General features: G+C 37.0%; 1 protein-coding gene and 1 long non-coding RNA gene across 8 annotated transcripts in view; one reads left to right on the forward strand and one right to left on the reverse strand.

Annotated features, from left to right (window-relative positions):
• Positions 1-21,391, forward strand: part of TMEM196 (transmembrane protein 196) — a 203,832-nt gene extending 182,441 nt beyond the window's left edge. For 5 of the 7 annotated variants that reach the window (XM_032305451.1, XM_032305452.1, XM_032305453.1 and 2 more), the window contains 4 exons: positions 12,831-12,887; positions 17,000-17,254; positions 18,406-18,479; positions 21,177-21,391. In XM_032305451.1, the coding sequence (XP_032161342.1) occupies positions 12,831-12,887; positions 17,000-17,254; positions 18,406-18,479; positions 21,177-21,183 (393 nt within the window). In that variant the 3' untranslated portion in view covers positions 21,184-21,391. The remainder of the gene's footprint in view (positions 1-12,830; positions 12,888-16,999; positions 17,255-18,405; positions 18,480-21,176) is intronic. The other 2 variants (XM_032305447.1, XM_032305448.1) reach the window with 1 other exon arrangement.
• On the reverse strand, positions 1,124-22,700 carry LOC116569309. The gene is made up of 4 exons (XR_004276974.1): positions 22,643-22,700; positions 21,390-21,502; positions 15,813-16,017; positions 1,124-3,338 (listed from the first exon to the last, which is right to left on the reverse strand). It is a non-coding gene; the product is annotated as an uncharacterized LOC116569309 (long non-coding RNA).
• Positions 22,701-25,595: the final 2,895 nt, after the last annotated feature.

Here is a 25,595-nt window from a genome sequence, read left to right on the forward strand (position 1 = left end):
AGAATTTTTGATAGTCCTGTTCCAACCTATGAATATGCATGTCCTGCGGGAATGTTCCTGTTCTTTATGATTTATCTTTCCTCAATCAGCTAATCTCATAGATAGGCATTTTTATGGTCTCGGTACTTTAAAATGAATAAAAATAAAGGTCCTCAGAGTTATTTCATAAAATCTGGATAGAAACCAGAATGAAGGGCACCTGGGTGGCTCAGTGGGTAAAGCCTCTGCCTTTGGCTCAGGTCATGATCTCAGGGTCCTGGGATCAAGCCCCGAATCGGCCTCTCTGCTCAGCAGGGAGCCTGCTTCCTCCTCTCTCTCTCTGCCTGCCTCTCTGCCTACTTGTGATCTCTCTCTGTCAAATAAATAAATAAAATCTAAAAAAAAAAAAAGAAAGAAAGAAATCAGAATGACATGCAAAAAAAAATCACCATTTTTATCAAATTAACTCATAGAATCCTCAAAAGAATAATTTTTTTTTAAAGATTTATTTATTTATTTATTTGACAGAGAGAAATCACAAGTAGATGGAGAGGCAGGCAGAGAGAGAGAGAGGAAGCAGGCTCCCTGCTGAGCAGAGAGCCTGATGCGGAACTCGATCCCAGGACCCTGAGATCACGACCCGAGCCGAAGGCAGCGGCTCAACCCACTGAGCCACCCAGGCGCCCCTCAAAAGAATAATTTTAATTGGGTGACGTTGAACCCGAAAGTGGCCCCTGACACTTTCTCTCCAGAAGTTTGGTATCCTCTTGGAATCATCGGTCCTGGGTCCTTCAGATGGGACGTGGGATGGCCCAGGGCCTTCAGAGCTGACAAGCTATGCATCAAGAAGGGGACCACTGCTGTGTGTCTCACAATTCCTTCCTTAATGTTGCTCTTCTACCCTCTTTGATTTTTTTTATCAAGTTCTTTTTAAAATATCAGCTTATTTTAGTTATGGTAAGGTGATAGACAGGGACTTAACTTACGTTAGGTTATATCCACAGCTGAGGCCAAGAATGATAGTGACTGTGAGGAAAAAGAGAACACAAATTCCAAAGTTTAAAACTAAGGGGATAGTCATGCTTTTTTTTTTAATTTTTAAATTTTTTTATTAATATATAATGTATTGTTTGCCCCAAAGGGTACAGGGTACAAAGAACATATTTTTTGACAAGGTGTTTCTAATTTACTTAGAGCTAACATGAAATGGGGTATAATGCACAATAAGTAATAATTTGGGAACCCCCATGTTCTGCTCTCATTGAACTTCTGCCACTGACTTACTGTATGATTTTTTTGGCTTCTTAATTCCTCTCCCCACAAAGTGGAAATAGTAGAGTGGTTGTTTTAGCCTTCCCAGAAATACTGGGAGAGAGAACCCAGATAGTAAGTGTTGTGAACTTCTGAAAAAGTAAACTTTGGAAATTTGAGAATTTATCCCATCAGAATACTTGAGAAAGTGTATCCATTTGGGGTCCTTTAACAGGAATCAAACTAAAAGAACTGGAAGATGAGGGTAAAGGTCCATCTGCTAAGATGTCTTGTAAACTTCATTCCAGTAAGGCAAATAATCTTTGTGCTGAAGGATCTTGCTGGAGAGTGCAGCATTTAATATTTTCTCCAGAGCCCATTACCCATGTCTGTTTTTTAATGCCCCCAAATTGTTTCTTTTTTCTGCTTTATTATTTCTTCCTACAATCTTTGTGGGTTTTTCGGTAAAAGCACACCTTAATTCTAGGAAATGGAAAATATGTCAGGCTTAATCTTTTTGCCCCTTTAAGAGCCAGTACCTAATGTCTGGCTATCTGATGTAACATTTTCTTATTCACTGTAGTATCACCTTTTAACACTATGAAGACTGTCCATGCAACTTCACTGGGATAATACAGCTGCTGAATAATAAAGAAATGAATCAGTGGGAGGTTGGAAGGAGGGCTCAAAATTATGTTATGATGGTCCTCTTTATCCAGAGAAAGCTGAAAGCCATCACATCAATAACATAAATCATTGAGGATCAGAAACCACCATTCAGAACTGTTCTGAAACAATTCAGAAACTCAGCATGTTCCCTGGGTCCTTTATTAACTTAAGTTTATAAATCTCCTGCACCATTATTGTACTTCAATTAAATGATTCCTTCCCAAATTTGGTCCTCAAAAGCCTCACTCTCCAGAGTCGCTTCCCAGAATCTGTTAGTGTTAACAGCCTAATTTGTGTTCCTAAGAGATATTATTTTAGATCTTTTAAGGCAATGAGGAATTTTTAATCAGCTCTCAGTTTTATAAATTTTCCACTGACCTCTTTTGAGGATTGACTTACAAGTTTCCCTGTTTACCTTGCTTGAAGGCTCTCTGGCAGTCAGATTGAATGAGGTTACAGGAAAGATGTCATGCATGTTTGGCGTTATTTAAAATCAGTTTGAAGTTAACTAAATAGGGAAGTGGAGAGAAAGGACACTTGCACCGCTAGTAAATTTCAGGTGTGTTAAAAATAGTGCTCTGCAACTGTGATTACCCATGGAGTTTGGAAACATACTAACTTACTCTTTCCAACCTAATGGTTTTCACAGTCCAATTATGTATGCTGACAGTCTCTGGCATAAATATTATTATTTCCTACCCGATCCAAAATATTCGTTATGAGAACTGTAGCTTGGCTAAGTCATATAAACTATAATACTGAACCACAGAGTGGGAGTAAAATTCTTCTCTGTGTTAACTTTTGCAAGACTCTAATCACCTGTTCCAGATGCTCTTAAAAGAGAGAGGGAGACAGACAATAATAAAGAGAAAAAGTTGGGCAAGAAAACTTCCCTTTGTTAATGTTCTTTAAAGAACCAGTTCTCTTAGAGTCTCTCTGTGGAGCACGGAGAGCTCCACTTTTGCTTTAGTCTAGGTGTTCTGATCACCAGAAGTGATTTATCATTGGGGAAATGGGGTGGGGGAGGAGAAAAAAGCATAAAGACCTTAAAAGCCACTATTCTTTGATGGGGGAAGTGAACCTGTCAAAGAGAAGGTAGGTAAAACTTGCCATGCAAGTGCATAAAATGTCTCCAGTAGGATCCAGAGAAGACAACATCAATTTCCTTCCCTACCCTCCCAATCATGGTTGATAGAAATATGAATGAGCAAAACACCCTTACTTCTCCTGGGGTGCTTCTGATAACTATCTATGCCCCTGGGAATGAAGAGACAAATACTCTGTTAAATCCTTCAGGAAAGAGAAGAACCTTCGTTTATCATAAGCCTAGGGAGTCTCTGGAGTCTGGTATTAGACATCCATCCATCGCTCCTCCCTTCAGACCTTCTACTCCCATGGTGGGTCCCACATGTGGCCAGCTCCAGGTGGTGTCAGCTCATCTAAGCCAAACGGGAGAAATAAATCAGTCCTGCGATTCTATACCTAAGGTTCTCCTACTCTAAGGAGCATCACAGTTACTGCGGGATTTATCCAAGATGTAGATTATGGGACCCCACCCCACCAAAATTTGATTCAGGGGGGTCCCATGACTGTGCATTTATAACAGATATCCCCATGTCATTCTGATAAAAATGGTTCACAGAGGCAATTACTTGAAAAATTCTTGTCAAGGCTTCTTAACTGAGGTCATATAATATGAATTGGGTCTAATCATGAAGGCAGCCAAAAGTGTTTTCTCGGATTATCTGGTTGTTGAGGGAAATCTTGGTACTTGAAACTGGATAAAAATTCAGATGGAATTACTGTATGAGACATCTGCCCTCAACTGGGAAGAGATCCCTTCACTTTGAGATCTTACAAAAGATTTCAAGGAGGATTCATGTGGTCTGGGTTGTTATAATTGTGACATAAGCTCTAAAGTCTAATGAAGTTGTTTTTAGGGACCCTACTCTGCCTACCATAGTATTCTCTTTTTCCTCAGAGGGAACACGTATAGATGGTAGTTACCTGCCTTTAGTTATGGTCCATCCAGGAACAGGCCATGGCTGATAATTATAAAATGAGGAACTCTTCTTTTTCCTTTAGAATCTCTGCTTTCAGGCAGAAAGGCTTGCCAGCTATAGTACCCAAGGGCTTAAAAGAACCCCAGAGTAACAGACCAATTGATCTCACGTTTTAACAAATTATATTCTGACTTTTTTAATGTCCTGAAGCTTTTGGTGATACCTGTTGACTGTTTTTTACATTATTTAATCTTGACTAAATGACAAGTATCTGATTTCTTCCAGGAGCAAGTTTCTGAATGTGACTGGGATAGTGTGTGCATCAAGGGACAGTGTCTGTATAAAGGACATTTAAAGGGGAGATTGAATTATAATCAGTCAGAGCTGTTTACAGAACAGAACAGACTAGGAGATAGTAAGTAACAGCATTCAGTTGAGAGTGTTGAGACACTGCCCAATTTCTAGTTACACCAAGGGGAAATACCTATGCTGTGTCTATTGAGAGAAAATAAATCAACAGCTGGGATATATCATCATAGGGCCCTTTCCCAAGCCATTTTCTGTCTCACATAATTAAGAATACAAACTAATATAATGTTATATGTCAACTATACATCAATAAAGGTTTTTAAAAGATTACAACCTTTTTTAGTTTGGGAAGTTACTCACATTTAAAAAGGATCTTCTGGCAGTTACCATTCAGTGTCAAGGTAATATTTTGTTCAGCAATTTTTTCAAAAAGATTTTTATTTATTTATTTGACAGAGATTACAAGTAGGCAGAGGAGATAGGCAGAGAGAGAGGAGGAAGCAGGCTCCCCGATGAGCAGAGAGCCTGATGTGGGGCTTCATCCCAGGACCTGGGACCATGACCTGAGTTAAAGGCAGAGGCTTTAACCCACTGGGCCACCCAGGCACCCCAACAATTTTTTTTTTTTTTAATAGAAAGTCCTACTCATGCTGACATCTCAAGGACATCTGAGGTTTGGGAAGGAAACTTTTGAAACCCACAAAGCTAGGATTGTGACACTTAAAAGGTCAATACCATCCAAATTATTTTCAAATGCCACCATTGAGAAGAGAATTAACCTAATCTGACCAATCATGAGTGTTTCAGGAAAACAAAAAAGAAGTTAATGAGATTTGATTCAATGAAAAGAACAATTGCACCCAGTTATGTATCGGTAATTGGCTAAATCTGATTAGTTCCTGCCCCTCCCCTTGTATCCTGTGATACATTCATCCACCCATCTACCAATTCATTCATTCAGTTTGAAATTCCATCGTGTTATCTAGAAACTTCTTTTCAACAGCATAGCTGTGGCAAAGTTGGATATAAAAATAGATAATCTCTCACCCTAACAGTACCAGTAATGGCAAATGAAATAACACATTCAATTGCAATTTTACATAGCATGAGGTTCAAAACTGTTTCTTTGCTCTATAATTTCTTTTCTTCACTTCTTGCCCATCGTGAAAGAAAATTCCCTTTTTTAATACATTTTTTTCCCTAGAGAATTGAGAGACAATCAAAATGCTTTGCAACATAAATACTGTATATTAGCCACTACTATGACTATGTTGAACTGAAAAAAACTTTCCAAGTAAAAATACAATGTGATGGTCATGGAAGCTACCTCTACTTTATGCAGTGGCTTATAATTCATTATATTTAATTGATAATAAAACTACCCATCCTGATAAGGACAGCCAGAAAATCACTATCACATCAGCAACAATATCAGGGAAAATATGAACTACATTAGCACAGTAGCGTTTTGTGTGCTAAGCTACAAAATAATTCTTTAAGAGACTCCAGTTATCATACTTGAACAGGTGATTGAAGTAGAATAAAAATATACAAGAACGGGTGGTTTGCTTTTCAATCCATGTACAAGGAGAGATACACAGTTTAACCAGAAATAGATTTCCAATCAAGTCTCTCAAAATTTAATATTTGTTTTCTTGATCATGTTTCTCTGTCTTTTAAAGAAACCATTAATTTTCACAAAATTATATAAATCATTAAAGCTTATCAAAGTATTTTTTAAAAGATTTTATTTATTTATTTGACAGATCACAAGTAGGCAGAGAGGCAGGCAGAGGTGGGGGGGCGGGGGAAGGAGACTCCCTGCTGAGCAGAGAGCCTGGATCCCAGGACCCTGGGATCATGACCTGAGCCAGAGGCAGAGGCTTTAACCCACTGAGCCACCCAGGTGTCCCAAAGCTTATCAAAGTTTTAAGTTCAATTTGTGGTTCAGCTCATTATGTTGGGGGGGGGGGGTGGGGGGGGTGGGGGGGCTAGCATTGTTTCTACTTTCTAGTATGTGTATCTTGTGTAATGGACAGTGAATTTCAGTGAAGATTGTTTCATCTGAGATGGTTCAATGTGATGTGGCAAAAATTTTAATAGCTCTCTTAAAATAAGATTGGCCCACTGTCTTTCATAATCCCTTCACCTAACACTTCCTTGTTCTTCTGGTCCCTGTTTTTATCTGCTTCCATTACAACCACGGTTTCAACATTTTCCATTATATAATTTAAAATTGAGAAATTCTACAAGATCCCTTTTTTTACTCGAAGTCTTTTCCCAGAATAAACTTTTCTTGGACAGAAATACTCCCTAAAGTATTCATTAACAAGCATCTAAGTCAGAGAGAAACGAAACAGAGAGGCAGACTGAGACAGAAAGGCAGAAGGAACGAAGAGGTTTTCATTCATTTGTTCATTTTAGGGATCTTTTAGCAAATCCCTTTCGTTCTTTATCTAGTGGACTTTTTTTCCCTTCTATTTCCCTCTTATGAGGAAAACTGAATGCATTCACATTTAGTCTGATTGCTTACACTACTGAATTACTTATTCCAGCTTATTTTATAGTTTCACTTTATTTCCTTTCACTTTTTAAAACTTTCCTGACATCTGTCGGTTCAGTCTTTACTATCAAATTGTATTTTTCTCTTTATTTTTATTTTCTCAGTCTCTGTATTTCAAGGCACAGATTTAAAGTTGTACTTCCCTGCTGTGAAGTGTGTAAACCCGGCGATTCAATGACTTGTACCCCTGGGGATAAAAATATATTAAATAAAAATTTAAAAATATATTAAATAAAATAAAAATATATTAAATAAAAATTTTTTTAAAAGCCACTTAAATGCCTAAAAATATATAAAAGTAAAATATTTGTAAAAACGCTTGCACTTTAGTTGTCAAAGCAAACTTTTGTTATTTGTAGGTATTAATAGAGCCACCAGTAAATCAAAATCAAATTGCTACCCTACCTTGAATTTCCTAGAGCAAAATTAAAGACTTACAAGATGCAAAAAAATAAAATAAAGTTGTACTTTCCGTCAATATCTAGAACTAGTTAGCTATTCTAGTTATTATTACGTATTATAATTATTATGTTATTCTGCTAAATGATAAGAGTCTTTGAACTCTCTTTACATCCTCTTTACCCCCACCTCACCCTGTCTCAGGCCAGAATCGCCTGTGATATCCATTCTAAACAGATGCTAATTTTTCCAATCAATACTTTTTTTTTTTTTTAATTTATTTATTTATTTTTTTAATTTATTTCCAGCATAACAGTATTCATTATTTTTGCACCACACCCCGTGCTCCATGCAATCCGTGCCCTCTATAATACCCACCACCTGGTACCCCAACCTCCCACCCCCCGTCCCTTCAAAACCCTCAGATTGTTTTTCAGAGTCCATAGTCTCTCATGGTTCACCTCCCCTTCCAATTTCCCCCAACTCCCTTCTCCACTCTAAGTCCCCATGTCCTCCATGCTATTTGTTATGCTCCACAAATAAGTAAAACCATATGATAATTGACTCTCTCTGCTTGACTTATTTCACTCAGCATAATCTCTTCCAGTCCCGTCCATGTTGCTACAAAAGTTGGGTATTCATCCTTTCTGATGGAGGCATAATACTCTATCCCCAGGGGTACAGGTCTGTGAATCACCAGGTTTACACACTTCACAGCACTCACCAAAGCACATACCCTCCCCAATGTCCATAATCCCACCCCTTCTCCCAAACCCCCTCCCCCCAGCAACCCTCAGTTTGTTTTGTGAGATTAAAAGTCACTTATGGTTTGTCTCCCTCCCAATCCCATCTTGTTTCATTGATTCTTCTCCTACCCACTTAAGCCCCCATGTTGCATCACCACTTCCTCATATCAAGGAGATCATATGATAGTTGTCTTTCTCTGCTTGACTTATTTCGCTAAGCATGATACGCTCTAGTTCCATCCATTTTGAATGTAAACGATTTATTGTTTTATGACGCCTGGGTGGCTCAGTTGGTTAAGCCGCTGCCTTCGGCTCAGGTCGTGATCCCAGCGTCCTGGGATCGAGCCCCGCATCGGGCTTCTTGCTTGGCAGGGAGCCTGCTTCTTCCTCTGCCTCTGCCTGCCTCTCTGTCTGCCTGTGCTCGCTCTCTCCCTCTCTCTCTGAAAAATATAAATAAATAAAATCTTTTTAAAAAAAAAAGATTTATTGTTTTGTTTTCTTTTATGTTTTTCTCCTACATTTCTTTCTTATCTCATGGTTTTCCCTGCTTGTTTTCCTTAGCAACTTCTAGTAATTCTTGTAGAGTGTGTCGTGTCCAGTGTTTTGGAGCCTGTATTAGCCTATTCCTGCTGGAACAAACTACCATAAACTTAGTGGCTTAAAACAATAGAAATTTATTCTCTCGCAGTTCTGGGGGCCAGAAATCTAAAATAGATCTGTGGGGCTAGATTCCTTCTGGAGGCTGTAGGAAAGGATCCATTTCCAGCTCACAGAGGCTGCCTACATCCTGGGCCTCACAGTCCTCCTCCCCCTCACAGCCAGCAGTGTGGACTCTTCACATCTCCTTCCCTGTGTCTCTCTGTGTCTTCTTGGAACCTTCTGTCTCTTTCTGCCTTCTCTTCCTCTTAAAGGACCCTTGTGATGATATTTAGGGCCTACCTGGACAATCCACAAGAATCCCAAAATATCTGCAAAGGTTTTGTTGTTGTTGTTGTATAAGGTAACATTCATGGATTCTGGGGGATTAGGACATACATCTCTTGGAAGAGCCATAATTCAGCCCACCACAGTGCTTTTGCCCAAATGATCCTGTCTTTTTTGTAATCTCTTGTGTGAAAGAGAATTTGACTGGATGTCAAAAGTTCAAATGTACTTTTTTTTTCTTTTTTTTCAGAATCTTGTCCATATTTTTTCTCCTAGGCTGTTAGTGCAAAAGGCAGTCATTCTAGTTAGGAACTGATTGTGCTATTACAGTGATTATCTTTGGTACATTTATCTTTTTCTATAATTCCTCTAGTTAGAGTTGCAATCTGTATTTGCATAAATCCTGGAAATGATAAGCTTTGCTACCCTTTGCCAGGGGCTTAAAGCATTTGCTTCATAACAAAGAAAGCCTAAGGACAGAGCAGAGCTTTGCTCGGCCTCCCCCTCCCTCACCCACACCCACTTATGCGACCACCCACATCCCCTTCTCCTGTCTCTGCAACAAAAGACACACTGTCCAGAATTTCCTTCCAGGGCCTTATTCTTCTTTGAATCGCAGGTATTTCATTGCCTTGGACTTCAGCATTCTGATGGGCTCTCAAAGTTACCCCTGTCTTCATTTTTTGGCTTTTTCTTATTGTTTACATGGGAATGACATCTTTGTTCTTTTTCCATCCTAAGCAAAAGCAGAAGGCTCTGCATGAAGAGCATCCACTCAAAATACAGAATGCTATTTCCATTACAGCTCCATTTCATCCTACAATGAATCACAACCTTAGTCATCTATTGAATTTAATCTGAGTTAGAATCAGATGAATTCTGCTCAGAGGGCTAACGAGCTTCATTACAGAGTTGCACTCCCTGTCATTAGATCATTTAATTTATATAACTTTATAGTAAAAGCAAAGCAAATAACTCTCCCTGGGTTTACATAGCCCATTTTCTCAGAAATACAATTATTTGTCTCATGTAAAAGTGTGTCTCTAATTCAGATATACATGTTTCCAGCTGTCAATTTTATTTTTTTAAACAGATCTGTACTTCACTTGTTTCATAATGTGGTGTGAGTGCTTTGCACCCTTGATAAAGTTATATTGAGCAAAAAAAAAAAAAGTATTTTGAAATATAACAAATTCTCTATATAATAAGGTTTGCTTAATTGTAGACTGTTTTATGATTGATCTTATAATCATTCTTATTACAACAAAAATTAACAACAGGAAGGGCAAAGAGAGCAATTATAGATGACCAGGTGTTCATTGAATACTTCTGGTTGGATTTGCTAGTATGATGCCCTGTACTAGCACTGAAAAATCCTTTTGAAGAGCATTTCATTACATTATTAGAAATAAATTAACTCAGACACTTATAAAAGCCTTAGATTACATGGGTGATTTGTGACCTTGATGAGTGACCTTGAGCAAGTCACCAAGCCTGTGTGGACCTGTACTTCCCCATGTGTGCAAACTGCAAGGACTAAGTTAAGACATCTTTGAAGATCCACTCGAGCGTACTGATTTGGGGTTACAGACTGCCCGTGAAATTGAAAGATCGTTTACTGCTTTCTTGTGCTGTTTTTATACTTCTCTATAAACTGTGATGGCTAAATTTCAGCTATCATCCCTTAAAGCCTCCTCATAAATTTCATGATTTTATATACCGCCCATTACATGTGTAGATGTTTTCTCAGATTACAAGTTTCCTCCAGGGAATGAGGATTTTAGATACCCTGACAGAAGTAACTATCGGGAAGTATTTATTCTCCAGGCCTGATTGGGAGTAGAAACCTATTGTTTGATTCCCCTTATATTCTACCTCCCCTACACCCCCAAGCCCAGACCTTCCTTCCTTAGTGGACCATAGAAGGAAGTAATTTTATTGCCACTTAGATGTTCTAACCAAGTGGCTGGGAAGAGGAACTGGGCCTGAACTCCTGAGGTCCCCTCGAGCTTGGCTGTGAATAAATAATGGCAATGTTTACAGATTTCAGAAGAGATCCAAGGAACACAAAACTATATTGCTTTCATATTACTTCAGGAATGAGTTCTGGGTGAGTGGACTTTCAGCGTGAGTAATGGGTTAGTCAGGCAAGCAAGGACAAGGGCATGCTGAGGGTTTGATCTGAAGCTTGGAAGCACTGAGGGGTACAAAGTGGAATGGCTTGAGCACAGCCTTAATAGACATGAGACAGGATCGGTAAGGAAGAGTCCTAAGGACTCTTAAGGACAAGTCCATTTGGACCCAAGACACAAAGGTGGAGGGTCACAAATGGTTACTCAGAAGTAGCTTTTTAAAACTTCTGAAAGCTATACGAGTATTCAAGTTTTATAAAGTTCTGAATTTTTGTGTTCTCGTGGTTTCAGGTATTAAAATTGCTTTATTAAATTAATAATATGTTAACCCTTGTTTGTCATAGGCTTTCTAAATATGATCCCAATTTATTTTTTGCTTTTGAGAGGTGTATTATTTTTTACTATCAAAAATATATTTTTATGTATTAATATTTATGAGTACTTTCCATTTTGATCTGTGACTTTGCTGTTATGTTATATAAATCCTTCTCACTCCTCTAAAATTACATTAATATTTAACTTTGCTGAATGTTACTATACTTTTTTTTATACATTTACATATTCAAACTGTTTCATAGATGTTTTGTGTATTATGTTAGGGAAAGTTTGTAAACTGCCCTAATTCCATTGGATCTTGATCTTTTTGCCATTAGTTTGAAAGATCATCTATGTTTTAAGCAAATCCTTATATATCCTTGTGCTCTGATCTGTCTTGCTGCATCATTGCCTGCTTTATAATTATTTTGTTCCCTTATGTGGAAAGATCCCTGCAAAGGGAAACTTCAGTAACTTATTATTTCTTTTCCCAATTTTGGTGATGTTGCTCACAAGCATTTTATTTATTTTAGATAATTCTTAGAATATTTTTATGTATATATTTATAAAGTCTACTGATGTGTGAATCCCAATTAAAACAACTTGCATTATTAGTTCTGACCTGAGATAGAACAATTTAAAAGATCAAAAGGAAAAACTTAACTGCCCTGCAAGCTTTATTTGCTAGTCTGAAAGCCCTTGGTGGGCTTATTATTTATTAATGACTGTATTATTTTATCTATATGGTTTGCTTCCAGCCAGATGTATGTATAAATGCACATTCAAATGGCTCTAAATGTTTCTAACCGAGTTAAATGATTTACCATTTTCCGATAACCAAAGTATCTAATAGTGTGTCCTTGGTAGACTATTGGATGCTTCTTCTTTGCAAAGCAATTAGGTCACCAATGTGCTTATTTACAAGAAATGACATGCCACCTACAGCTTCATCTCCTTGAGTTCTAACAACGTATGCACAAGGACCATATTTCTGGTAGAATGAGGTCACCATTTTATCTGACATAGTTTGAGAGGTACAAAGAATGTCCCTAAAGGACATCTCCCTTTCTGATGCCTTCTCTTCTTGTTTGTGTGAGATTCACCTGTAGTAGAGCCCATTGATTCCTAAGTGCTTAGAAATCAATTATGAATGAATGTATCCCACCACTTCTCTCCCTGAGAAAGTATAAAGGGATAAGAAGACAATGAAAGGAAATAGGAGAACAAAACTCCAAATTTATTTACTTCCTAATTTTGCCTGATATAAAACTGACTCCAGTTTTGCTTAAGTACCAGGATTACCTATATCAACTTGGCAAAGAACAAATTTTCACTAAAGTTAGCCTTTTTATCTCTTACTCTTCTAGAATGAGGGATTTTCCTTTCCAGCTTTTGATGGGAATGTAAAATTTTCATTCTTCCCTGGAGCAAGTGTCATGAGTGAGCTATAAGCTAAAAAATAAAATAAAATAAAATAAAATAAAATAAGAGGTTTTCTTATCTTTGACTATAGAATAATTGTTGTTCTTTTCCCTTCCAGTTCCTTCTTTGTGGCATATGTGGAATATTGTGCGCCAAAAAAAAATCTGGACTTGTCGTAAGTTTCTGCCTTGTTTGTATTTTGCATTGACGTATTTGAAATGTAGGAACCCGAAAATGGAAATGATGACAAGCCAACTTTCACGTACTGAATATTACTCATTTAGGGTGAACAGAGGACTGACAAATAAATAGTGGCTTTTTCATTTAAAAAAAAAAAAAAAGCCCATCAAGAATATTAGAGACTATGACAAAAAAGAAAGAAAAGCTTTGAGATACTCTTTAAATGCATGAATATGGAACCCATAATGACTGCTGTGGTTTGTCAGTCTCCACTTTTCCAGTTTATAGACGCCTAGACACTCAGATACATGAATCTTTCAATAAGCTAAAAAAGACATGGCTTGAGTTCACGGGAAATTTAACTGTTTAAATGTGGAACTGAGCCTACGGATTACTGGCTTTGACTGTGAAGTCAATGTTGCAATGCAGCAAAACAGCTGTGTTGTTAGAGTTACAGTTACTTCCCAATGATTTTTTTATTTAGTTTTATTTTATTACTGTGAATGCAAACGTAAGTGTTTTCAGATGTTTTACAGTACTATCATGGGTTTCCGGGGTATGGAACATGCTCCCAGTTAACTCTGATAATGGCTGGAGGAGAACTTCTGTGTGCTGAACTGCGGAAGTGGGGATTCCCCGCTTCCCTCCGTGATGTTTTTTTGGAGAGTTCAAAAGAGGGGAAAAGCATTTTTTATTTCTTTGTGTGCGATAGGAAAGATCAGAGACCGTTGTTAAGTTAGCCAAATTAATACTACACTTGGACCCTAGGAAGTGGTCTTTGATCCTAAAAGGAGGTTTCCAGGGGGAGGCCAGTTATCTCAGGAGGGCAGGGATGTGAGTATTAGTTATTTTTGTTTAACTACTTTTTCAAATCACGTATTTTGTGTGTGTGTGTGTGTGTGTGTGTGTGTGTACCTCTTGTGACCAAAAAAAATGAAGCCCCTATTGCTTTAGCCATGTGAGATGTAATTTTTTAAAATTACCTAAAGGGAAAGTGTTAGATACAAATTTTTGGAGGCTTGTAGTTTGCATCTATGAATCTCCCATGACTTGTTAAACATGACCTTCATTCTCTCCCGACTTTTATTTTATTGGAGTCTTTATGGCTCTATAATAACAATTTCTTGGGATTTGGGAGAAAGAAAGAGAAAAAGGGAGAGAGAGAAGGAAGGGAAGGAAGGAGGGAAACACGGTGAAAGGAAGGAATGAAAAGAGGGAGAGAGAGAGGAAGGATGGAAGGAAGGAATTAAAGAAAGGGGAGAGAAAGAGGAAGAGAAAGGAAGAAAAGGGCAAAGACAGAAAGAGGAAGGGAGAGGAAAAATAGGGCGGGGCAGAGGAGAAGGAACAGGGGAAGGAAAAGGAGGAGAGATGGCTTCATCTATTTGGGCTGTGATAACAAAGAACTGTAGCCTGGGTGGCTTATGAACAACAGAACTCTCTTTCTCAGGGGTCTGGAGGCTGGACCCAGATTAGGGACCGGATTAGTGTAGTTGGGTTCTGGAAAGATTCTCTTCCAGGTTGCAAATGTTTGACTGTGTCCTCATTTGGCAAAAGGGGAAAGAGAACTCTCTAGAATCTCTTTTATAAAGACACTGACCTTAATTAGGAGGACTCCACCTTCCTGACCTAATTATCTTGCAAGAGTATCTTCCTGACCAAATTATCTTCCCCCCTTCAGATACTATGGTAATAGGGATTAGCCTTCAACAGTTGAATTTAGAGGGACACAAATACTCAGTTCGTAGGAGAAGGGAAAAGAAGGAATTTTTTAAAAGGCACTAGTGTCTTTTTTCTGTTTTTCTAAATTCTCTTAAGAGTTATAAAAAATTCATTAGAGCTGAACTTTTTATAAACCACCATTCACTTTAACCTCTTTTACTCTTGGATATTCCCATAGATGACATTTAGCTATCAAGGATTCTCTACCCTTCAATCAAATTGCATGATAATTTCTCCACTCCAAATATCTCTGGAGTCTAAATTCTCTAGTCTGGTGAGGTTTGAAAATCATGTGTGGTTATAAATGTAGGTATAGATTTTAACATTTTAATTCCTAGGTGAGAATGTTCTGTTGGCACGTATTAATGAAATGTCATGACTTTCAAGACTGAATGAGACTAATAGCAGGAGAGATTACATGTTTTCTTATAATAGTCAAGTAATTTGTCATTTACTTTCTTAATTAACAGTATTCATTATTTGAAGGCCAGAGTGTAACATCTTCCTGTATTTTCTGAGAATGAGCCAACACCAAAGTATTTCCTAAGAAACTGCATACTGTCTGAATATACTTTAAAGCTAGTATATTGATTCTATATGAAACTGGGAGCAACAGGTTCCCACTTGGGATGATTCAATTATTTGGTCATTGATACTCAGTATTATATTTAATCCACCGTAAAAATATACTCATTCATCATTGGATTTGCAGTCTTGGAGATAGATACTGCGAAACAGACACAATAAGGATGCTGAATTAAGTTAGAGTTACAAGTTGCAAAGTGCTTATAATTCTTTCTGCCCATCATGCTATTTCACTAAGCTATTTCAGATATCTGGGGTCTTACCCTTTTCTGGGAACTGTATGCCCTTAGTTTAGATGACATGTTATCAGGGAAGCTTTGTCTGAAGCTCGTGGTTGGGCTACGTTCTCCTCCTCCTCATTCCAAGGGCAACCAATTCATCCGTCTTTCTTAATATTTGCCATGCCAGATTGAAATGTTGGATCTCTCTCACATAAGACCCCAGCATACTCAAGGGCAATAACTAGGAGTTATTCTTTTTTTAATAATGCCAGCAGCTGCCTCACTCAGGGCCTAAAAGATGCTAGGTGCTCAATAAATGTATTTTCAACTCAGCTCACATCAACAGCAGATAATTCCTGATACTGTAAAATTAAATGTTATATTATGTTACATACCTGTTTGCCCAATGGAATTTTGCCAAAGGAGGAGAGCAGCAAATCCAGGAAGGCTTTCTGAAGAAGTTAGGACTGCCTTTGGGTCTTCCATCTAGGAGTCCAAGAAAGAAGCGACATCACTTCCAGGAAATGGAAAATGTCATTGAGGTGGGAATGAACAAGCTGTAGGATTGGCAAGGCAGAGGACTGGAGTGAAGACCATGTTCTGGAGAAAAATGGAAATAAATGTGGATAATTAAATTAGTATCACACTATAAAGTGTAAGGAGATCCCATGGGGGAATTTGAACTAAATGCTAATATAAAATAAAATCATTAAAGCTTTTGGAATATTCAGTTAAATTTATGATATTTAGGTCGAATCAAACCCCCAAGGTCTCCTAACAGAGATCCAGATCAAACCAGTAATAGGATCAAAAGCAAAGCCCCATCCTGTGTTTCCCCCAAAACAACCAGACAGTATTTTCGGAATGTCTATTGTGTATTCTTCACTGTGGTGCACAGAGTAACAAAAAAAATTGTAATATTAAGGGCAAGTTTACAGGGAGTCCCTAAACTATCATTTGGGGAGACAGACACACAATAAAACTCCCAGGAATGAAAAAGAGAAGAAAGCAAACTCCACACCCCCACACTGCTAGAGAAGTATCAAGAGCTGAAGTTTGGCGGGACTCCTGACCATTCAATGAGAAGATATTTCTATATTTTAGGGGGATTAACCTAGTGAAACTAGGTTTAGAGTCAGAAAATCTGGATTCCGTCCCTAAACTTGAGTGTTACCTGCTCACCATTCATATTCCAAAATGTCCATTACAATTTCTCTCAGAGGTTTGCTGGGTGAGATAGTATCTGTTCAGGTTCCTCGCATAGGAAGCACAGAGTAACTAAATATGATTTAAGTCTGAATCTACCTTGAAGACAAATTTTGCTTACTTCAGGGTTTTCAAAAGATGTATCCTTAGCCTTTATACAGTCAGCTGTCCTGAAACACTGCGGTCTGTGCTCTCCCCACTGAGTCCGCTTGCACGGAAACGTGGTGATGGGAGAGCGCCTGCCCTCTGAGAAGCACCAAAGCCCCTTCCCTTGACTGTAGCTCAGACATCCTTGAGGTGCAGCAGGACAAGGCACTGTGTTCTGGGTCTGCCTGGCTCCCTCAACTTTGACACTCCCTTTCTTTTTTCTTCCCAGATGATCCTTTTCTCTGCCTGCTGCATCTGTGGACTCATTGGGGGCATCCTGAATGTTCAGTTCCTTCGGGCAGTGACAAAGAAGACCTCGTCCCTCTATCCTCTACATCTTGCCTCCATGTCCCTTGCGTGCATCGGGATCGGCGGCTGCACCCTCTCTTCCTGGCTAACTTGTCGACTAGCCAGCTACGAACAGAGGAGGATGTTCTCGGAGAGGGAGCACTCGCTGCACCACTCTCATGAAATGGCTGAGAAAGTAAGTTTTGTGCCTCTTCTGCTCACCGCTAGCATGTGATGGAGACTCCAGTCAAATCTTGGTCAGTCAACTGGCAGCTTTAGACGAGAATTTGAGGAATTGGATTTTCTACAACTTTGGCCCTATTGGGCTAAGAATAGAAATTTTGTATTATTTTTTTTCTCTGCTATTTTGGGCACACCTATTTTCAACAGTTTCATAGCTCTCTATGTATACCAAAACACAGTTCCTAAAATAGCATTTCATAAAATAGTGAATGGCTTATAAATATGGATTTTTGTGTATTATACTGAGGAAAAACACATAAAATTAAATACCCTCTCAACAATGCCAGTTTTAGAAATCTGATGAATTCCCCTTTCTAGCTCACCTCTTGTGCTTGTAAGTAGATGCATCTGATTATGTAAATTAGATTTTGAAGCATAAAAGGACCTTTTAATAAGGCAACAAAAAGTCTTGCCTGCCAGTGCAGATAGTACAGTCCACATAAGGCAACATTAAATTCTCATCTAAACTTCATGCATATTTGGGTAGCTTTGCCTATATTTTAAATAATATTCTTGCCTAATTGTTTCATAAAACTCATTCAAACAGGAAGTAATAACATTTATTGCTTGAAGGACAGATGATATAGTGAGCTGTGTTTCTGTTGCATTTTGCACGTATTTCTTAATTCAGTTCCTGTTATTGGATCTATGAAGGAAAAGCTAAAACATCTGTAAACTAAACTGGCTAAGATAATATTTCACTTGATATCATGGAAATAAAACCACAGAATAGAAGACAGAGTAAGCAAGAGTTACTACCTCATATTCCTTCGTAATGTGATTCTGAAGAAAAAAATATGTATTCCATAGTTTTAAGTGTTTCTATTTTGTATGCAATCAATACATTCAAATAAAGAGAGTAGATATTCTTAAATTGCTCCATGAAAAAAGCGATTTGGAACTGATGTACACATGTTCTTTAAAAAAACTATGGTGTAATTAGCGGGACTGATAATTTAAAGAAATGGGTTGTTAAAAATAGATTACCGTTAAGAATTTGGATAGTAGCTCATTTGTGCTCTATTTTTATACTACTGTGATTTAGTTTTTGTGTGTGTGTATGTTTGTACAATATTTATTATATGATTGTTATATTTATATTAGAGATTGAGGGCTATTGAAATAACCGACTTGCCCAGCTGCCCGGTGGTGCCCCCGACACCAGAGTTACCTACAAGGTACGCTGATTTCTAGGGAGTTACCATGTTGTAATGTCACCGCAGGAAGCGATTCCTCTTTCTAGGAAGCCATGATGTCAGCAGATCAGTCTGGACTGATGCTGTGATGTTTGTTGCTCCTCAAAGTATCACTGTCAGAACTACTTTGAGGACCCAACAGAAACCTACATGGCAGAGTCTTGCAGCTTGAAAGTTGGATGAGTATTTAAAATATTCAGCCTCCTATAAGCATCCAAACACACTCCTGTTTGGATGATTCATGACTCCTTTATTTTCTGCTACATCATGATTCTGACTCAATACTATCATTCACAGACCCGAGTTCTGTTTTTAATAATAGGTGTATCTGATAACGACAAACAGTATCTCCTTCATGCCAAAGTTGCATGAGCAAATGACATAAGTTTGACACTAATACAGTAAAAATGCTGTGCGAGACCTGTCTTTTGACAAAATTATCTGTTGTGATACATTTCACATTTATTTCCTATACTTTCGATTGCTAAAAAGAAATAGTCATCATTCTCGCTTTGGTTAAGTGATATAAGTGGAAATCCAGAAAGTCTCATTGATACTATGGCCCAATGGTGGAGAGTATATCCACTTGCAAATAGTCACATTTGGTCCTGCCCAAATTTAGAACATATTCTTCTTACCAAATTGGACATGCCTATTTGCAAATAAACTAAAAATGCTAATGCGTTTAAAATCCAATTTTTGCTCTTTTCTCCTACCCTTGATATTACAGTGTCCACATTAGTATGAATTTAGCTAGGAAAACGCTTTTCATTTTTAAGCTTTTTGAAAACTGGATTTTTTTTCTTAATGCTGCAATTAAATATTCTACATTAGATTAGTTTTTATGGTTTCTAAGCTACTGTTCTGAATGCAAATTCATTTAGAGAGAAGAAGCACCTAAGAATTTTACTTTTATCAGTTCATTATGAAATTGTTTTTGTACTCGTATGCAGAACAGAAAAAGCTATATGAGTAAATTTTGTTAAAGATCATTTTTGAAGAATCGCTTCTATTTAACTTGCCACCCACAGTGAGTTTTTGAATGAAGCCTCAAATCAGGTTTCCTGCTGATGAACTTAATCTCAGCCCAACAACCCCACTGTGTTTCCACGCCTACTTTTACCATCTGCTCGCCCAGTGAGCCAGTCACTGAACCATCACCAGGCCACAGAAACAGGCTGCTGGCGCCAAAGAACCTTCTTCACTTTCTGTCAGAGTCTTCATCCTAAGAGAGTTTGAGTTTCTCGGCTTTTTTCTAGTATTTTCTTGGCGCTTTACCAGGGAGATATAGTGGATAGCCAGCCAGGTATGAGATTACTCCTTCGAACCTGAAGAGGCCAGGCACTTTGCCTGGAGAAACAGAGCTTGATGTGATAGTAGGACACGTCCCCAGGGCCTCTTGTCTTCTTTCTCCCAATTTTCTTGGAAGAAGTTCTACCACATCTTTCAAAACAACAAAGTTTTCAAAAGCAAAGTTCAAAAGCCCAGCCAATTTCTACCTTCCTGTCCCTCACAGATCCTCTCCCTGAGCGACTTTCCAAACCAGCCAAAGCAAGAAGCAAGTATCTTTATTCTATTTCATCTCCTATATTGAATTTTCTAAGAGAAGAGAGTCAAAATAGGGCCTGGATACCTCTTCATTTTTCAAATAAATATTGGGAAGAATTTCTAAAGTTTACAAAAGCACACATTTCTAATTCTCCCCCAAATGTCAATCAAATATAAACGGATAGGCTTAAGGTAAATGAACAAGAATTTGGATTTGAATTTTCCTTACTACACTTTTGCAAATAGGCTTGTTCACATGTGGAAAGATTTTTAGATTATTTTTGCTTAAATATTCCTTATAATATGGCACACTAACCATTATACATGTGAATGGGCTTCACATGTCATTACCTTCTCATATTTAGGGAGGAGTTTAATGTTCAATGATAAGTATGAGTTCAAAACATCTAAATTTTTTTTAAATTAACATTTTCTCAAATTGCAAATGGAACTTAACGTTAGTTCATCCTTTCTAAGTTTTCATTTGCCTTCCATGTAGTTTTCCTTATTAGCGTCCTCGTAATTGATCCCTTAAGAAACATATTAAGAAGTTTTACTATTTGTTTGGTTGGGCTTTTTTTTTTTTTTTTTTTTTTTTTAAACTGTATGAATGATAGTGTCATGAAAGCCAATCTTCCCCACTGTGATCCACCATTGCATATAAGCAATAATCCCCCTGTGGACCTATTTCAGTTCTTTGCAAAAAGGCCACACATTTTTCTATAGAATGAGGTAACCCCTACGCTATGTGGGCACTTTGCTGACTCGCTCAGCAGAGAAGCCAATGCAAGGGGTAAGTGTAGGCATTTAACCATCTTCTTTCTAGGTGAGGTCTTCCCAAAATAAAGTTGAGAAAGAAAAGGAGAGACTCAGGGCACTGGGGACAGACTGAAGTGTTTTTGTGCATTGAAGACTTTGGTCTAACAGACTATCATTTCAGCATTTTCATGTGCTCCAAGATGCCATGAAATTTCGTTTTCTCAAATGCAACAACAGTATCAATCCTTGCCCTTCCCCAAAACTCAGGAAGTTTTTCAGTGGCTTGAAATTTCTGTTTTGCAAACCCATTAGCCAAATCAATATCTTACTCTGAAAGTAAATTTTAACTAATTCATCTTATTTTCCTAACAGGAAATGACAGACAACATGAGCAATGGAGGACCACAACTGATATTTAACGGAAGAGTATAATCAATGTTTTAAAGAACTGAACATTTTTTAGGATTTTCATGAGGAAAGGAGATACCAAAGGAGTAGGGGATAAAATTAAAGCAGTTCTTGTATTTGCTGTTTTCCCTCATGGGCACCCAGTATAATCATTCTCCCTCAGTTTGCCTCACTTACTTCTTCAGCTTTTTTTTTCTTTTTTTTTTTTTTTTTTTTTCTTTTTGGGTGAGAATCTTCCAGAAATGTTCTGGTGCAGTAATTTGAACAGACATTCCAGATTGTTCTAAAGACTTTTCAGGAAAAAAAAAAAAAGGAATAAACAGAAAGAAAAATTCATATTCTACAAAAACACTATTTGACTAGCATGAGTATTAAATTTGTAATGACATATTTCATATAAATAATCAAAGTACAAATATCAAGAAATAACAATAAGTTATTTATGTCTTTGTTTTGAAAGACAGTGGCTTCAAGAATACCACAATTCAAAACCTCAGTAATGCCTTGTTGTAAAAACATTAAAATTATTTCCAATTTGTGAATGAACTATATTTCATAATTTATTTATAAATGACAAAAGACCCTAAAGCATAAAGAAGAAAATTTTTTTAGAGAGAGACCATACTAATCTGTATGATATTTTTGCATTTTTGCACAAGGGTGAAAAGTTATAAATGAATATCATTTAAGGAAAATAAATATGTTTTGATTATACTGTGCAGATTGATCTGCATGTTCATGAATGAGCCTAAGAATAAAATAACACATGTGTGTATGTGTGTGTATATATACTGTAAATATAGAAAATATATACAGCATATATTTATAGCATACATGAATGTAAATAGATAATCAAAAAGAAATTGTAATGCTGTTGGGGTATTATCAGGATTCTATTCCCAAAGAGATGGGAAAGCAATTTTTCAAGGCTTTTCTATGCCCACAAAAATCACGTTTGATTTCTACTAAATTTGTTCATTTTTATTCTTTTTATTATGTCTGCTGTGTGTAAATATCATTGTGACTGATATTTATGGAGTTGAGTGATCTGAATAGTGTAGTATAAAGATAGATTACTTATCTGGCTATTTTACTATTAATGGCATTTCTGTAATAACGATGATTAATACTGATTTATAAACATAACAACTTTAAATCACATACTTCCACATTTATTAATGTAGATACAATGACATGTGATTTTCATGATACTTACATTTCAAACACTTTGCAGCCCAATTAAATTATATAAAAGGACAGTTGATTTATGCCCAAAAGGTAAAGTTAAAATTTGCTTTGCTAGAATTTAATTTAGATCTTTTTAAAATTTTATAATTTATGAAAATAATATACAGACCATTTTTAAGAATATGTATATCCAAAGAACCTGAAAGAGTTCTTTGTAGAAGGAAATAAAAAGATAGGCTTACATTTATGTAGTTAGATTCAGTCCTTCTTTTCCACAGGGAAATGTTAAAATAGCCACCTGTGACAATATGAATAGGTAACAAAATAGCACAGTCTTTGAAAATATTTATGAGAACACAACCTCTGATAACAGATAAAGAAATCTAATATTTTAAAATATGTGGTTTTCATTGTATTGGATACTTTCATTTTTCCCCAAAGCTAATCAATTTTCAGGTCATTTGTATGAGTTACTTATTGAACCACAGGTAAATTCAACCTTTAACACTCAGGATGAGAACATGTTATCATTTAGAAACAAAATATGGGTTTTAATTATGATAACAAAATAATAACTCCAGTTAATGGAAATCTGAAGATCTAGTTTTCGAGTATCGTGATCATCACCTACCCTATTTAAGTTGACTCATAAAAAAAATTCTGGCTGTAGATAGTCAAATGAAATAGCTGGGCTATGGTTGTTTGCTGTAGTGCTTGAAGGCTCCTAACTCATATGAATAACTTCAATATCCAGTAGATTACAGAAGTTGCCCATAAATACAACCTCAAATAGTGAATTAACATTATCACTGTTCTTTTGATGCCATCAACAGGCATAAGCTTTATCACTGAAAATCTAAACTATAGATGCAGATATTTTATATATATGTGGCTCTACTGAATTTACTCAAGGATGTCGTTTTGTACTGAAGGAATAACCACTGACTCTAGGTGGCATTTCTTTGTAGACATATTTGTATAATACAGAGTTCTAATACATCAGTAAGATGTTTTAATGCCTTTTGAAATAATTTATGAAATCACCCATTAAAGGACAAAGTAGGCATATCACTGCTTCAATATAGACTTAAGAAGCGATGCAATCATGACAGTTACCCAAATAGGCTACCATGTATATAACCAGACATAGATACGTCTTTAAATGTAGTTCTTTTAACCCAATATTTTCAGGGCTCGGTTATTTAGAGGGATTTATTTGGGATGTAGAGTGATTCTTTCTGAGATAATTAGGGGACGTTAGGAAGACATTGTTCAAGTACTTGAAAATTCAACTTTCACAATAAATTGATCTATGAACTAGAATACTTTAAGTGACTACATTATAGTTTTAGTGTGAGCCTACCCTTGGGGGAAAGTAAATGAAGAAACAAAATATGTGACACTAGTGTGGTGGTGTGCTGTAGAAACTAGCTACAAAAAGGTGAAGTTATTGTAAGCATAAAAGAATAAAAGTGGATTCTGCTTGGAAACTTAAACGTGTGTGTGTTTAAACACACACACACATCTACAGTTGTTTAGAAGTGGAACATGGTATGATGACTCTATTGATGTGTCTATGTAATAAAATGGTGTGCTTTGAAACTGCATATGGTGTGAACTCTCTTTTCATCATAATAGAAAAAAGTTTCCCCCACTAGGTTCTGGGGGACAGGATTGTCCCCTAGATTGGCAGAGGACAGGGTGCTGTGAATGAAGAGGAGAGAGAGTCCCAGCTAGTGGATATGGAATTCAGACAGGGTATTTTCTGAGACGGAAAATGTAGAGGAGGAGTGGTTGAAGATGCAGAGCAAATGACCATAAGAAAGGGAGGTCCCCTGGAGGCAGGCATTGATAAGATACACATTGTAGGAGACAGATTTAGCTATAGATAGGACTGAAGTTGCAGGGGATCTCACAGATGAAATCATAATATTCAGAGAACTCTGCTGACCTGGTGCTTGTCAAATTGTTGCTACTGGCTTTTGGGGTGGACAGTAATTGTGCAAACTGCCTTTTACATTTTAAGCCATTAAGCATCTCTGGTCCCCCATCTAGTAAATGTCAGGAGGATACCCCAGGACAAACAAAAATGTTCTAACATATTTTCACTTCTCTCTTTGGCAGGTAAGTATTGCCTGCTAATTGAGAGCCACTGAGGAAAACCCTAGAACACAATCCAAAGCAGCAATGTTAATGCTACGTAGAAATGTAGACATGAATTGCTCAGGGTCATAAACTTACTTTTCTAAGGTCTACCTATATTCTTTGATAGTGTAGCCACTAACCTAACCATGTGTGATTAAGTGTATATATATATAAATTAATCAAAACAAAATTAAGTATTCAGTTTCTCTGCTGAATAGAGCTAGCCACATTCCGGGTACTTGATAACCACACAGGGTAAACATCACCTCAGAAAGTCTTATCGGTCAATGCTAGTCAAAACCACAGTCCTTATCATTAAAATAAAGTGTAAAAAAAATTGGTAAGCTCTCCGAGAAATTTGAAGTTGATGGACCAGTTAAGTCCATAGACCAAGAACAAGGAAAAATACAGTGTAGGCCAAATCCATAATAAAGTCTAAAAGTTGCTTGAGTTTTCATGTTTAAAAAAAAAAAAATTCTGGTCATAGAAATATTCCTATAAATAACTAAATATTTTGTGTTTGACAGGTAAAATGAGATGTTGTGTAACTTCTATTTTTGAAGAAATTTACTCAGCCTATTACCATGCATCAGTGAAAAATTCTGCATTTCTTATGCTTGGGAAGGTGAGAACAACAATCTGTGGTCCTCTACTCTTTTCACTGACTTAAGCTCAAAAGTGGCATGTTTAGAAACCGTATGTCCAAGGCTGCATTTTCAAAGATTATTTAGCAAACATGTTTTAGAAATTTAGATAGAGCATCTTAAGTACCATTTGGTTAGAACACGGTTTCCAAATAAAGTTTCAGAACTTGGCATCACTTCATTCTTGTCTTCCTTAAATCATTTTCCTGGAAACATATGTAATACTTCTTACTCAAAGTATGTGACAGCCAAGAAATTCAATTATTCCAAAACCATAAATCACAGGTTGTGAGTTACTCAGAGCAGAGGAAACCAATTCAGAAATTGCTTGAAATGTGGATGCCTAGTAAAATTATACAAAAGTGGTTTTTTTAATTATTCTTTATGCCAGTAAAAATATTTACTG

This window comes from Mustela erminea, chromosome 11 (genome assembly GCF_009829155.1).
Source record: "Mustela erminea isolate mMusErm1 chromosome 11, mMusErm1.Pri, whole genome shotgun sequence".
Classification (NCBI taxonomy): Eukaryota; Metazoa; Chordata; class Mammalia; order Carnivora; family Mustelidae; genus Mustela; species Mustela erminea.